The 15,832-nt window shown below is 40.1% G+C and overlaps 1 protein-coding gene across 1 annotated transcript in view; it reads right to left on the bottom strand.

Moving 5' to 3' along the window:
• Positions 1-5,458: 5,458 nt before the first annotated feature.
• The window catches only part of cfap74 (cilia and flagella associated protein 74), a 76,838-nt gene continuing 66,464 nt past the window's right edge, over positions 5,459-15,832 (bottom strand). Inside the window, exons 34-39 of the mRNA XM_030054841.1 lie at positions 15,615-15,753; positions 13,419-13,573; positions 10,011-10,140; positions 9,135-9,268; positions 7,017-7,151; positions 5,459-5,730 (exon numbers count right to left, since the gene is read on the bottom strand). Coding sequence (XP_029910701.1) covers positions 5,626-5,730; positions 7,017-7,151; positions 9,135-9,268; positions 10,011-10,140; positions 13,419-13,573; positions 15,615-15,753 — 798 coding nt within the window. The 3' untranslated portion in view covers positions 5,459-5,625. The remainder of the gene's footprint in view (positions 5,731-7,016; positions 7,152-9,134; positions 9,269-10,010; positions 10,141-13,418; positions 13,574-15,614; positions 15,754-15,832) is intronic.

Genomic DNA, 15,832 nt, shown 5'->3' with positions numbered 1-15,832 from the left:
GCGGCGACTTTAAGTAGCACTATCACACAGTATTAGAGAGATCAGACAAGAAATCAGATTAGGAAAAAGAGGCAAAATGGCAACACAAATATTGCCTAATATGATCTCATGCATTTCATAAAACGAGTGACATTACATTAGGCTAAGCTCATAATGACCTTGCTTTTTATAGCCAGGTTGGGGTACAGTAATCTGATTTAGCGTAATCTCCTTCAATCTCTGATAAATGCTTACTGCATGTATCTCTGAGAAAGGACACATCCTATTGGCCCGTTTGGAGGCATTACTGACACTGCTGTTCATATTTAGAGCCTCTTGTTCTCTGAGGGCGCCCTGTGGACTTTACAGCATCTATCTTACACACATTCTCCCTGTTATCTGTGTAGGAAAATATTCAAGAATTTAGATATTAAAGAACAGAAATATAATTTGGAAATACTGGAGGAATATTAAAAAATATACATATATAAAGAGGCAGATATAATCCTAATCTTCCATCAGTGCTGTAGGATTCCTGTTTGAAATACTGGATTATTCTCAATTTCAGCATAGTATTGTAACAGGAATGCAAAGACCAAATTGCTTTATAATATTCAAGACACTTTGTTACCTGGAAAGCGGCTCCACAGTGCGTTCTCTCTGTCCCGCTCGTGCTTTAATTTGAATTCTGCACGGGTGTATGTACTGTAGAAGTGAATTTAAAGTTTATGTAAACGTAACACTAAAGTATATCACTGTATGAAGTATATAAAGTATCAAAGTATATCAGTGTATAACAATAGACCTTTTTCACAGCAGCTGTTTTGACATTAATTAAGGGTCCATTCTATTTAAGTGTAGCAGAGCCAGGGGCGCCGCCAGGAATTTTGGGCCCCATGAAAAAAATATATATATTTACTCGATGATGGTGTAATAATTTTATATTAGTTTTTACCTATTTTTTCGGGCCCTTGTCAGGCGAAGGCCCTTGGAATTGGCCTAACTTTTCCCCCATATACGGTGCCCCTGAGCAGAGCCATCCCACTGAGCCAGCATGCACAACACCAGGACCCGAGCTCTGTTCCACTGAAATGCAACAGAACCTAAATTAATATCATCAGTAACATTAGTGTTTTCTTTCTTTTTTTTTAATCATTACTCTTGCTTAAAAAATGTGTCCATGTTGTCCGCTAGCTAAGAATGCTGCTCCCATTCTCTAGGCATCACCACTTTCGCAGGGCATCATGGGTCATGACATTTTAGTAGGGGCTTGATGGATGGAGGTTTTGTGCCTGCATTGCATGATTTCAAATTTTCTGCCCTCTGATTTGAAGAAACTGCTACTTCTACTACTATCGCTATAACAGCAATAATGATATTAAACCCAATCATCATCATCATCATCATCATCATCATCATCATCATTATAAATTTTTCTTCAAATATCTTTGGAGAGATCCAAGGACACTTACAGTTCAAACTTTCTATACAAACCATATCTGTTACTTACAGACTTCCAGTGCCTTTAGAAAGCATTTCTATGCATTTTTAGCGTTGCAATCTACACACAAAATGCACTGCATTTTTTTTTTAAAATCATCAGTCCACACAAAATACCTAATAATGACAAAGTATAAAAAGTTTTTAGAAATGTTTGCAAATGTATGGAAAATGAAATGCAGAAATGTCTCATTTACAGTACGTAGTCCTTGGAAAAACACATGAGTGTGGCAGTTGTGTTGCTCAGTCTGGTAATGTGCACAGCCTGGGATATGTGCATGTGTTTGAACTGCCTGGCTCAACCTACCCACTGCTCAGGTCTAATTTTCCACCATCTGACCATGAAAACAGGACAATATGGTTGTGGTTATGGACTTAGCAGTGGGCATTTTCCCCCTTTTGTTCTGATTTTGAATCTTTTTTTTTGTCTGTACTGTTTCATTATATCTACTACTCTGTATTTTTGTGTTGGATGTTGTGGGCACTTTTGTTTGATGTAAATGTTCCTGTGACATCATTGCTTCGTATTTTACTTGTGTCTCTTCTATGTACCTTGTGTGAGGCTCTGAGTAAATCATGGTGGTGTGGCCATGTTCATCTCTCCTCACTTAACCTATTAAAAAACCACAGGCTTCCCACTGTGCCTGTAATAATAATAATAATAATAAAAAAAAAAAAATCCATGACTTTCCACAACCAAGCCAGAGTGCTTCAATTTCCTTTTTCTAAAGAGATGAACATTCTGGCTTTGACTCCAGTTGAGATGAAAGCCACCATCTAATGCAGTGGATGCCTAAGTGGTAAAACCCATCCTACTGTATTTCTATACAGTGACTCATTTGTAAAATTACCTGATATTTCCCGACCTCCCCACAGAGTGTATCAAATTCTCTGACTTTCCTTGTCTCTAGATGCTATATTCCATGGAGTAATGCCAAATGCAGCTCCATGTTTTTTTCATTTCATGTAATCTGTGCTCAGATCATACTCACATGAGATGTCACCTAGTGGTAGGTACCTGTAAGTGCAATCATCTGGTCCAGTAAAGAGCCTTTCCTTTTGGTTTGAATGACTGATACTCAAGTAGATTTTTAGTGAATTCCATACAATTTGAAGTTAAGTTACACAGATATTGGCTTTTTTTTGTTTTTGTTTGTTTGTTTGTTTTTTTTAAAATAGGTATCAGCCAGTAGGTGTTACACAGCACTGAATTCATGGAGGCCTCCCCTTCTTCAGAGGTGGAACTCTGTAAAACCTGCAATGAAAGCTGTCTCACTTTTCATTTAGGAACTGCTAACCTAATTCCATCAGTCTGGCTCTCAGTGGAGGTTTCTAGTGTCCCATGATAGTCACTGACAATTCATCCAAACTTAAATAACCCACTAATCCACCAGTTTAAATATATACCATAAATATCCTGACAAAAAAGATCTCCTGGTAAGTTCAAGAATTGGAAATTTGATGAACTTCAACAACAGTGTATCTAACCAGAATTTCTGCGTTCGCTTACTAAATTAGCCTACGATTAATCGACTAACCGTATAATCTATGCTGTATTTATATCTCAGTATTAGGGTTAAAAGTATTAGGGTCATTAGGGATATCTCAGAATTAGGGTTAAATATCAGTATGGGTTTATGTATATACACATATTTACATACAGATGTTAAAAGAAACAACAACAAAGAAACCAAAATTAAAAAGTAAGAAAATATATGAAAATTAGGATTACACAAATATTTTTAAAAAAAGATGATGGGATGCCCTAGTGGCTCAACAGGATAACTGTGTACCACTTGTTAAGGCTGAGTCGTGATTATAGCGTCGTGTGTTCTGACCTCAGGCCACTTTGCTGCATGTCACCCCCTCTCTCTCCCCTGCCTTTCCTGTCTCTAAATCCTTAAAAATGCTGTATACATGAATATCAAAAATATTTAAAATGCTCAAAAAAAGGTATCTTTGGTGCACTGTGGTAGCGCACCTGGTAGAGCGCGTACCACTTATCAAGGCTTACTGCTGTGTCCTGGGTTCAAATCCCAGCCAATAATATAATTAAAATTTGACCATTGTCATGCTAAAAATTCCCAGTATTCATGTTCCCTTGGAATTATATTCTGGGTTATGTGCCAAGCAGGGGCCACGTGCTTGTGTGTTTTTCTTTCCTCCTGTTTTTCCTTCCCTCTTGCTTTTCTTTCTCTCCTCCTCCCCTGCTGTCTCTCCAGGTGTCAGCGATGGGATTGGTTTCCACCTGTGATGTCCTGTCCTGCGGCCCATTGGCTATTTTGACTTTGGACTGGCCAATCCTCCTCCAGAGCCCTCAATAAAAGGAGCACCAAAGAGTTTTGCTCTTTTTTTTTTCTTTTCCTGCCATTAGTATGCCTGAGCGTTTGTAAATTGAGTAACTTGCTAAAAAGGTATGTGGTTGAGGGTTGGAAACTATTGGTAAGTTGGGGGTACCCTACACATTTCCACTCTTGTAGAAGCACTGTTTAGACACACCAGGCTTAGTGGTTGGTGCCTCTTTGTATGTTTTTGTGAGGTCCTTGTTTTTTTAGATAAATTAGTCAGGCCTTTTTTTCAATGTTGTTCTCAGGATTAGTCCAGTCAGGCCTAGTTTTGTTATACTGATTTCATTTATTTGGCACAACCATTCACTTCCACCTTCCCCCACTTAGAGAACCTTGTCTTGTTTGGAAATAGATATACGCCCTGTGAATAAATAATTCATTAATTCAACACTTTTTTTCACTACTATACTGACTCTTAATAATTGTGATTGTTGTGTTTTCTCCTTTTTCTCCTGTTTAAAAAGGGGATGTAACATCTGTCAGGGTGGAAAATCATCTGGAAGACAACTTACACCATATGACAGTGAAATGCTCATGGAACAGTTACATAATAGCAATGATACTAACACTATTGCTACCATTACTGCTATACAGCTACTACTGACACAACAATTTTTCATTCAATCCCTACTCATACAAGTGGTTTTCAAAACAAACCATCAGTTGTTTTTGAACTTCATTCATATCTACAAGCTCATATTTATCAGACTGTAGTTTGTTTGGCCTTAGTTTGAACTCTGCCTCCGCTAGCTCAGCTTTAGGTACAGTACCAACAGTGTTATGTTCTGAATTGTTACACCCTGCGTGTTTGCTTAACAGTATACATCTGCTGGCTTGCATCAGCTGACACACCCTTCACCAGGGCATAACATAGTGGAGCTGCTGGCTTTAGTCTGCTGTCCCCTGGTGGTGAAATTAGGTTCCTACATACAAGTGCCACATTCTCACCAAATCGGAAATGCAGGAGAGTGGAGAGAAAATCGAGAGTGGAGAGTAAATTGTTTCTTTAAAAAGCACAGAAAAATCCAGTTGAAGATTTACTATGAGCAGAATTTACACTCAGTGTTTGATATGAATTGTCCTGTAGTGGTAATCAGTCATTTTGAGTTTTTATTGTTTATTTATTTAATCAGCAACTTACTATTATTCAATTCTTAACTGTATAGTCCACTGGAAAGGAGGTCATTCATTTCAAGGCGAATATCGCTACTAGCCACCAAAGTGGTGGTCATGGTAGTTCACCGAGGCAGCAGCTATAATCATATCTTTCAAGGTTTAACGCTCCGAAACCTGAGCAAATTCACTTGATTTATTTCAAAAACATTACATATTTCAAATTAAATCACCAGAAAATGACCATAAAAAGACCAAAAAATTACCCAACATTTTTGGGGAAAAAGGAACAAACTCACCATGAAACTTGCATAAAATTACAAAAACAGAAAACAAACAGAAAATGAGTAAACATTTAAAAAAAAATCATCAGAAAACTTAAAACTTAGTTAAATAAATCAAGTGAATTTTGTTCAGAGGGTGTAACAAAACCTTTCAAACTGAAGCTTGCCCAAAGGCTCCAGGGATTCAAAGGGTTAAAGTAGGCCGTTTCTGCTCTGGATTGTGCATCAATGTTGGCAGTTTAAAACAATAACATTACAGTTTTAATAAACACATTCAGTCACTAATAATCATTGCTTTATTTGTACAGAATAAATAACAGCATGCTACAAAATGTGTATTCCTCTTGTCCTGCCTTAACTGTTCTGTTCTGAGTGTGTGTCGTTCAGGTGAAGGTCAGAGGTCAGTGAGGAGGGATGGAGGCCCAAGCTAACAGGGTGACACTGTAAACTTCTGTCTTATCTCCCTTCAGGGTAAGAGGCACACACACCTGTACCACCTCGTTAACCTGAAACACACACACACACACACACACACACACACACACACAAACACACACACACACACACACACACACATACAAACACACAAAATCAGTCAGCACTCCTAAATAAATACCTACTGCAGACTGATTTGGGTTTGAGGGCTGAATGATATTTTGTGCCAATATTCAAAGGGGTGGTTTCCCAGGGATTAAATTAAAGATGGACTAGGTTTTAGTCCAGAATAGTTGATCATGGCCTAAAATGTGGCTTTCCAAAACACAATTAAACTTTTGTTACTTCTGGACTATGGAGTCCAGTTAGCCTTGAAGGTAGGGACAGCTGAGATGGTTTGGGCATCTAATAAGGATGCCCCACAGATGCCACCCTGGGCACCTGGCACCTCCACAGGAACCACAGAAGCCCTTCTCAACCAACAGTTCTGGTTCTTAAACTGGTTCCATTTGGGATTCTTGGAACCATGGTGCTAATGAGCAAATTGGCCTGTGTTTGCACCAACTGGTTGCTGTCCACTGACTCCAGCATTGTTGTGGCTGAATTCAGCCTCAGTCTGCTGGTTTGCTGGTCTGTGACCCAACATGCCATCAAGGAGCTCATTATACTCCCCTATATAACTCCATCCAGCACCACTTTCACTAGGTCCTTTTTGGAGTCTCTGTACTTTAATTTTTTTGAATGTTTTCAGGATTTGGTCATGGATCATCTCTATCTTACCCTGTAGAACAATACACACCTACTTAGCACTTTGTAACTGTGTGTTTTGAAAAGTGCTATACTGTGTGTTGTGTGTTTTGAAAAGTGCTATACAAATAAAGTTATTATTATTATTACTTTTGTTGTCGTTATGGATCCCAGTTCAGGTCCTACGACTACTACTACTGTTTAGGTCCAGCTGGGAACCAACGTTTTGAGTTCCAAACCAATTTATTTTTGGTCAAAATGCTCAGAGCAATTCAAAATTAGTAACCAGTTCTTTGTTGGTAGAAATAGCCAAAGAGAAATCTGCATAGACTCAGGACAAATTGTAAAGTCTTGGGAATCTCCGGGGAGGAACTGGAGGAAATTACTACAAAAGAGGATGCCTGAACTGCTCAGCTTGCCCTGCTGCCTGTGTGACCCTGGCCTTGACCAGCACCCAGTAAATGGATGAGTGGATGAATGGGTGGATTAAGTAGACACAGGTAACTTTACAGTCCTAATTCTTGGAGTTCGGTAAGGTCTTAGCAAGGTAACCATATGCCTGCTAAGCCAAGTGAAGAAGCAAGTGGCTAGTAATTCAGTTTTCCCCCACCTTGTATCCACTTTGAGCAGTCCAAGAGATGGTGATGGTACAGCTCTGGCCTGCCTCCACGGTGCCTCTGCTTGGCTCCACAGTGAAGCCCTGCTGCTGCAGGGATGCCACGTTATCCCAGTGAAACTCACCACTCTGTGGTAACAGAGGAAACATGATTTGACCTGGTTGCAAGTTAAAAACATATCTCCACCCTCACGAGCCAAGAACTGGAACACTACTGGTTTTGACTGTGGCTGGTGAACTTATCCTGCCAAACCACTATTATGCCACTATTATACTACTGCTGTACTATTATATTATTATTTTTGCTAATATTATTATTAATCTATTATTATATTAGTACACTATTCTATTATTATTATTATTATTATTATTATTATTATTATTATTATACATACTAACAATATACTATAATATATACTATTACTTTGATCTTTATACCCATAGTTTTTATAATTACAGTCCCACAATGACAATTACAGCAACAGTGTGTTGTTATATATCATATATTGTATTTATTTTCCATAAGTATTCATAATGATTAAGAACTGAGATTAATTAAGAATTGAAGAACTAAATTGCAAATCATTTTATGCCAGTTCATGAAAAGTGACACTCTTAAGCACAATGCCCTTCGGAAAAGTTGAGCCAATTGTGGTTGTTGATTTATTTGACGTCAGTAAAAGAGATGTTAACATGCAATTAAAACTGTACAGGATAACAGAACACAAAAATGTGGTCCTTACAGACAGGATGACTGACAGGGAAGAATGACAACTGACATTGCAAAACATGAATAAAAACACTATGGAACATACAAATAAAGAACAAGAGTGTACTCAGTAGAGTGCAGATCTCCTCTTTTCCGGACATTAGGCTATCCAGTGTGCTCAACAAAACTCTGGGAGAGACTCAGCAGCCAATTTTATTGTCAAATGCTTTTTGAATTACAAATTATACTGCTGTATATTTCAAATATAATACAGAGCAGTGTGCAAAATGCACCATAAACTCTCAATGCCTCTCCAGTTTAGCTGTTTCTTGTTCTCTGTGTGTGTGTTTTACTTTATTACACACACTACACCAGTGGTCTGGAACCTATGGCTCATCAGCCATTTGTGGCTCTGTGTCAGAAATGATATGGCTTTCCACAGAAACCATGTTTCAAACAGAGCGCAAATTAAAATAGCAAAATTAAAACTTAACTTAAACTTAAGGTCTCTCTCTCTTTCTCTCTCATTCTTTCACACACACAAACATACACACACATGCACACACCACACAGACACACTAAAGACCTGTGAAGACTAGGTAAATAGTCTGTATGAAAAAACAACAGCTGTGTTTCATAGAATTTTTTATGTTCTGTTGAGTTTCTTGTCAGCAGTGTGTAAACTCATCCAAAAAAACACAAAGCATGATTTTTTCACCTGTTTCATTCTGTTTATCGTTGTTTTGTTTTTTTTTATTGGCTCCATGTTTTTGAAAGAAATCAAGTGAATTTGCTCATAATTTGCAAGCTTCATATCAGGTTATCGAGGGCAAAATCACTTCAAATGGGCGAGCAGGTCAGTGATTCTGGAGAAAGGTTTTAGACATTTGAACAAATTCATCAACAAATTTCAGTGAATAGTGTCCGTGTACGTAGCTGTTATGCTTTGTTTGTTGTTTTGTTTTTACTATTGTTTTTATGGCTTATTTTGTATTGTGATGTGGCTTTTTGACCTTTGTCTGTATAATATAAATAAACATAAATAAATGAATAAATAAATGGCCTCACAATTTGCCTGCTGTTTATTACATGAAGCTCTTTGTAAACCCTGTTTTAGAGAAGTTCTTCTTATTGTTATGATTAGCGGTGTTTGTAAGGCTTTATAGACATTGTAAATGCATTACACTCTGTAAAACTGCATTCTAACTATTCACATGCAGAAAATGAGTTTAAGAACAAAATGAATTGATATTAAATTGTAATGTTCTAATCTTTGTCTGATGATTCTAGTGCAAGAAAAGCTCATCTTTGTTTCTAATTTATGATCTGCTTGCAATGCATCACAGTGCGCCTAAAGCAAATATTCTACATGTGACAGCAATAGTCAAGTTCTTTTACAGTACCTTCTTGACAGGCAGCATAGAGCGGATGCAGCCCACCTCCAGCTCCCTGACAGCAGGTCTGACAGCCCCATCACTGTAGCCCCCCCGCAGGGTCAGCAGTATGGGGATGCTGGGCTTCTCCAACATCTCTGACTCTGGAACATGGAGACAGGAGAGAAAGAGGGCACTACTGTCTCACTATGTCTTGAAATAAGCAATGTGCTGAAAATTGCAGCACAGTGTTTTGGTGCTACTGTCATGACATTTGTGATAAAGCGTTAAAACAGACAACATGCAAGCGTTGTAACAAACAGTTGTAACTGAAAAAGCAGGGTAACCACAGGTGCTACTAATGACATTAATTAAGGTTTCATTAATTAAGGCTGGTGTTAGTAGACCCAACCTGGAACAGAACCTATGTTTACCCTGCTAGTTCATGTCAAAATGGCTGCTGTGAAAAAGATGCAATGCAAGTATTCGTTGTTTACCTGAGAATGTAATTCTTTCCAGGGGTGGAAAAATGGCTAAAACAGTATTTCGACCACTTGACACTAAAACTCCTCACTGAAATCCACTATTATATTACTACTACTACTACTGTTATAACAACTACAATAATAGTTTCATGTATACTTGTGCTGAATAAAAAAAAGCATCAAAATCTTGATTTTCAGTTCTTATAGACAACCAGTTTACTACAATAAATATGTAATCAGTCAAATTACATCATATCCATCATACCAGAGGTGGACCACACTGACTGAACCAGATCTGATGTTTAATGACAGAAATCATATGGACCCCGTATACTGGTCAAATAAAAGCCTATAGAGAATATTTGTTGCTGTTGCATGCTTAATAAAGTGTGCAAGTGACAGTGATGCGGACAGACGCTACCTGTGAGTTGTTCACTGGGTATTAGTGGAGGGAGGAGAGATTCAATGGGCACTGTCAGCCGGTCTCCTCCAGAAACATACATGTTGTGTGAACAGGCAGCACCCTTCAGATCCATCACACACACCTTACTCTAGGGGAGGAAAACAACACAGGGTTAGGAATGTTCTGTCATACAGAGCAGTTCGACAGCGAGAACATTCTTGAGGAAGGGATTTTGGCCAAAAGAACCCATTTAAAACTATACAAACATCTCATCCTGACTGGAATTGCAGAAAGTGATTTGAGTTGTGACAGCTGATGTTGTTTACACTGCAAGCGTCACATCCTGCATGCTCCAATCCACTCCTGCTGGAGGATAGAGTGGAACAAGAGGCGCGACACATCTAAAAATAGTCTTTCCCCAGAGTGTTGATGGACGAAAGCCATCGCATCACTTGCTACACTCTATCCTCCATCCACTCTATCCTCTCTATGACTTGTCTAGACAGCCTCATTGATTATAATGGGAGCAATCTGTTCGTTTGTTGATGCTCGCTTACCATGCTTGCAGGAAGTGAGTGATTTGTGACCACTAGAGGGTGTTGAGAGCTCATACTGTGTAAACACATGGAGCCAGTCCTGCCTCCAGGTTCACCATAGATTGCTAATACAAAACCGATAATTAAAAAATTAAATTAAACTTAAAAATGTGGTGAAGCTGCAGACTTTCAGTGACAAAGTAAGCTGCTTTGAATGAACTTCTACTGTTGCCACATTGCTCATTGTAGCAACAAAGGCACTCGTGTGATTAATCTGATATTTGGATGCACTTTGAATGAAGTTGGTGAGGTGGTGGAGGAGGGCAGAGGAGGAGCTCATTCTCGGGCTGCGACAGAAATTTAGAAAGCTCCAACCAGACAATAACAACAGGCTGGCTGTAAATTGTATGGTGGAAAGAAAACCCACAGTGATGACTCTCAGGGCTCTAGTTTCGCAGACCTGGTGAGGCGGGGGCGTAGCACAGATGTGCTTCGCCAACTGGGTGTGGCCAGGCGGATTTTCCAAGTTTGGCACGCCGTTCTCGGTGGCACAAGTACTCCGCTGTCCCTCCTACCGGCGGAGGGAAGGAGAGAAGGCATGGAGTGGGTTTGACACAGCCGATTCACATTTAACCAATCAAATGAGCCCCTGTCCTCGCCTTTAAAATGCGCTGCGTGAAGGCGTAATGAAAGTTTACACAGCTGATATGGAGGTCTACTGCCGCAGGCGGAGCGGAGCTCAGGAGACAGGCGCGGAGCGGAGACCGGCGAGCAGTGCGGACACGTCACCAAAACCTCACAGGCAGGCTTCCGGAATGTCAGACACATGAACAATGCAATAAATACCGAAAAAAAACACTATTCAATGCTACGATCACAATCAGCACATACATATATCTCCATATCAACTGTCCCGTCACAGCTGATGTCAGATCAAAGGAGGTAATGTGCGCCAGCCAGCCAAACTTCCACTGCGCCGGCTCCGCTCCGCCTTGCGCTGAAAGTAGACGTGGTTTCAGATGGCGAGCTTTTGGCGCACCTCGGCGAAGCCTTTTGGCACGAAACTGTCACTGCGCCAAGCCGAATCTGTCGGCACCTCCCCCCGCTGCGCCGCCACTCCCATCTCGGCGAACCTCCGCCTGCGAAACTTGGACACTGTCCGCCTCTGCCGCTTCGCCGGTCGAAACTAGCTCTGCGCGGGGTTCGCCTCACTGCGCCACCCCGCGCTGCGCCGGGAAACTAGAGCCCCAACTTTGCCATGGGTCATTGTACCATAAAAAAAAAAAAAAAAAAAAAAACATGTAATTTTGCTTTATCTTGCTCTAAGCATTCATTTATTAAATTTAGGAGTCAGAATTACAGTTGGGGTGGTGAGGGTTAAGATTAACTCATACAATAATGTTGCTGCTGTAATTTTACTTTATCAGTTTTCAGTGTGTTCAATTGGTGTGATTGTATTTGCTGTATTTCCAGTCCACTCGGTTGTTTTATTCAAACTTCACAACAAGGATGATTATTATTAACTTTTTCCCACACTATAGAATTGAAAGGAGATACACAAACATGGTATTGCTGATTATCAGCCCAGGGGACCACGGAGCAACTAATGAAGATATTTCCCCACCATGTGGACTCACATAATGCCCAGGGACCTATACAACTCAACACTCTACCAAAGTTCAATTTTGTTAACCGCGAAAACAAGATGGCATGTTTTTGTAGACTGGTAAAGCCTTCTTTCAATTCTAAATATATCACTGTCAGTGCCACCAGCAAAGCATCCCCACACCATCACACCTCCTCCCTCATGCTTCATGGCGGGAACTGCACACGCAGACATCATCTGTTCACGTTCAGGTTCACGTTGACGGAACCAAAAATCTCAAATTTTCAGAACAATGGGCAGAGTCCACTGGTTTGATGTTCACTGTCTGTGTTGGCCCATGCAAGTCTCTCTTTCTAATTTGTCTTCTCCCAGTAGTGGTGTCTTTGCAGCAGCTCTGCCATAAAGGCCTGTCTTCTGAAGAGTTGATTTTGAGATGTGTCGTGCCAGTCGATCTACAGGACTCCTGGTTTCATCATCACACTACTATTTTTCAGTGAATACAACCATTTTGTTGATTGTGTTACTATTGACAAACCTATCAATGAAAAGTGGGCTCCAGTTGAACAGTGTGGGGTAATTGAGCCTTCTGTGAAATTCCACCTACAAACACTTTTTTTGGATTCAAAACATGCTGTCTTTAGTCCAGTAGCCTTTCTGCTACAGGGTTTGTGTCTCTGCTTCTCCTTGCTCTGTCCTTGTCCATCTGTTGCAGTTCCAAGTTGCTGCACTCCAATTCATGTAGCCTAAATCAGGTCAGCCCACAAAATCAAAACAGTCCACACCAATTTCAAAATCTGAAAGTAGGGAGCCATTGTCAGTCATTTTACCAAGACAAAAAAAGATAAAAATCTGAAACTTTTTTGGCTTGTTGAACTGTTGAAGGGTCAACTCTGCTGCCCCGCAGTCTACAAAAGCCAGGAGTCATTGCAATGAAAGGGTTTTTTTACGAGTAGCCTATATCACTGAAGTGTGGGCATTTAAAAAAGAAACTTAAGATTGATTCTGTGCTGACTGCACAGCAAAACTGATGTATTTACTGACAACATGTCAGAGAAGTCAGAAATACATCCTAACCTCAAAATACCAAAATTGTCTGTTAAACATTGGCCTTTACATCAAAATACCTTTACGATAACATTTAAATGTACATGTGTTCAAACTTTTGACTGGCATTGCACAAACTGCACTGATGTTTAAACTGACATGATGGTGAGTAGATCATGGTCAAGTGTGTGTGTGTGTGTGTGTGTGTGTGTGTGTGTGTGTGTGTGTTGTTCTGCTGACCTTATTCATGAGCTCCAAACTGAGTCTGTCAGAATAGTTAACAGACTGGTGGTCAGGCTGGAAGGTGACAGTGATGTCCTGGCTCTTCCCTGGAGCAATGGTGCCCTCTGTTGGCATCACACTGAACACACTCAGCCCATTGTAGTTTTGTGTTCCTGGTATAAGATGCAGTATAAATATAAATGACTACTTCTACTGCTATTATTGCTACTTGTCATACTGAATGAATAAATGGGTGATTTTTTTTTTCCATGTCTGGTTCTATGGCTCATCCCTTGTGGGATTATACAGACACATTATTAATAATACAAAGTCTAGTACCACAAACACAAAGTAACACAAAGGCAAACAAAATATGAAAAAGATATAAATGATAACAATAATAACACAGATTTGTAAGTAAAAATAAGAACAATAACGTAAACTGATCAACAAAACACATAAAATAATACAGAAAGGGGAGAAAGAGGAGAATTAGAAGGGGATGGAGTGAGACAAAGAGAGAAAGAGCATTGATTTAATTTTGGCTTCTGATAAAATGAATATGCTGTGTAAAATCTATCCTGAGATTCCATTTCATTGTTGTTTGCAAGTATTTTTCACATGTTTGTAGTTTATAACCGACAGTATGAACATAATGTAGGTTTGTGACTGATTTCCAACCCATTCACTTTTGTATTTTGTCATAGCAAGATCAACATCCTCACATCCATTAGCTATCTGTGGTTGTAGAGATGCTCAGGTCCATGCTCCTGAAGGAGTTCAAATATACCACAATCCCAACCAAAGCTAAAATGACTACTGCTAATACCAGTACTCAAACATTTTTCTATTGCTTGTTTGATGCTGGGGAGCTGATGCATGTCTTTATTTATTTATTTATAAATTTTTACTGTAGAGTCACGATTATTAAATGTGTTGTGAAGTTACAAAGCCATAGGGTTACCATGCAGTTAGTCAATGTGTGGAAATCTAAGGATGAATGTGGAACTTGAGGCAACACCCGCTGACAACTGCTCTGTAGTACATTGACGTGTATTCTGTACATGATGTGTTTTATATATGAAATTTGATTGGCTGATGATGAATTGATTTACACCACAACTACTGTTAATGCTACTGCCACTACTACTTAACTCTACCATACTAATAAATGCTATTAACAAAGTACAGGATCAACCTGTATTTGCCAATCCCTCTATAGGAATAAGGGATAATGTTTTTACCTGACACCCCCTCATTTATAGAACAAATGAAACAATTAAACAAATGAAATAATATAAATAATATATAAAACAACAGACAAATGAACACAAGTGCGTCAGAGATAACTTTACATACAAGCAAGTCTGAAAAGTTGACATCTTGGGGCTATTCAGGTTAGATTTCCCTTGGTGGAAGTCAAACCCCTCTGCTAAGTCAGCTACAGTTACTACTGACAGTGGAAGGAAAGACTAATGGCCCCATCTTACGTCAGAGTCCCTAAATCCGTTATTTGGGGATTTAGCATTGCGTAAGAGGCATTCCCCCGCAAAAGTTGCTATCTTGCACACCTGCCGTTATCCCTAAAACACTTGCCAGTTAAACCAATCAGCCAGTTATGCCAGTTAAACCAATCAGTGTGCCAGCTGCCATTGCCTTTAAGAGCAGGCTGCGCTATCCCAAATCTGCAAACCGAAACCCGTGATGGAGAGAGGAAGGTCACCACGCTTCACCGAAAACGAGGTTAAAGCAAGGTGGCTTTTTATAGAGTGAGTTAATTAGGGAGGTGGAGCCGCATGTGCACGTCCATGTGTCCAAGTGGATGTGCATTGAAGCCGCCTGGGCGTGCTCTTGTAAAAGCCCAAATGGGATAGTGGGTGGTTTGAGGACCCGCTATACGCTTTCCCTAACGTGTGTGGTCAAGATAGCAATTGTAGGGAAAGTGCATAAACATGCCCACGGACACACCTCCAGGCGCAAATAAAGGAGTCGGCATAATGTATAGCGGGTAGTGTGGCTGCAAGATACCGTTTTGGGATAGTGGAAGCTGCTAAATGCATAATTCACAGGTAGCGGGTAGTGGCAACAGGTAGGCCAGTGTGAAAGATAGAGCCCTCAATCTCAAATCCAACTCCTTTTCCTTTGGTGCTGTGGCAGTCAAAAGTTGTCAGTAAGCTCTAGCGAGTCAGTGCAGTGAAAGTTGTTGAAACTTACCCACAACGGGCTGAATATGTGATTCTGTATAACTTCTGAGCAGCAGGGGCAGGCTGTCAGCTCCACTCTGAGGCCTGGATGGACAAAGGCTGGTCAGCAGTGCCCTGAAACCCACCGCCACTGCCGAGCGGTTCTGCAGCTGAAAGCATATAAGGGCTACCTGTTATTAAGTAGGTTCCCACAATGTTAAAGGGACAATTCACCCATTTGGAAAAATC

The sequence above is a fragment of the Myripristis murdjan genome, chromosome 7, assembly GCF_902150065.1.
Source record: "Myripristis murdjan chromosome 7, fMyrMur1.1, whole genome shotgun sequence".
Taxonomy (NCBI): domain Eukaryota; kingdom Metazoa; phylum Chordata; class Actinopteri; order Holocentriformes; family Holocentridae; genus Myripristis; species Myripristis murdjan.
The sequence above is the reverse complement of the archived record's forward strand: the minus strand, read 5'-3'. Positions and strand labels throughout refer to the sequence as shown.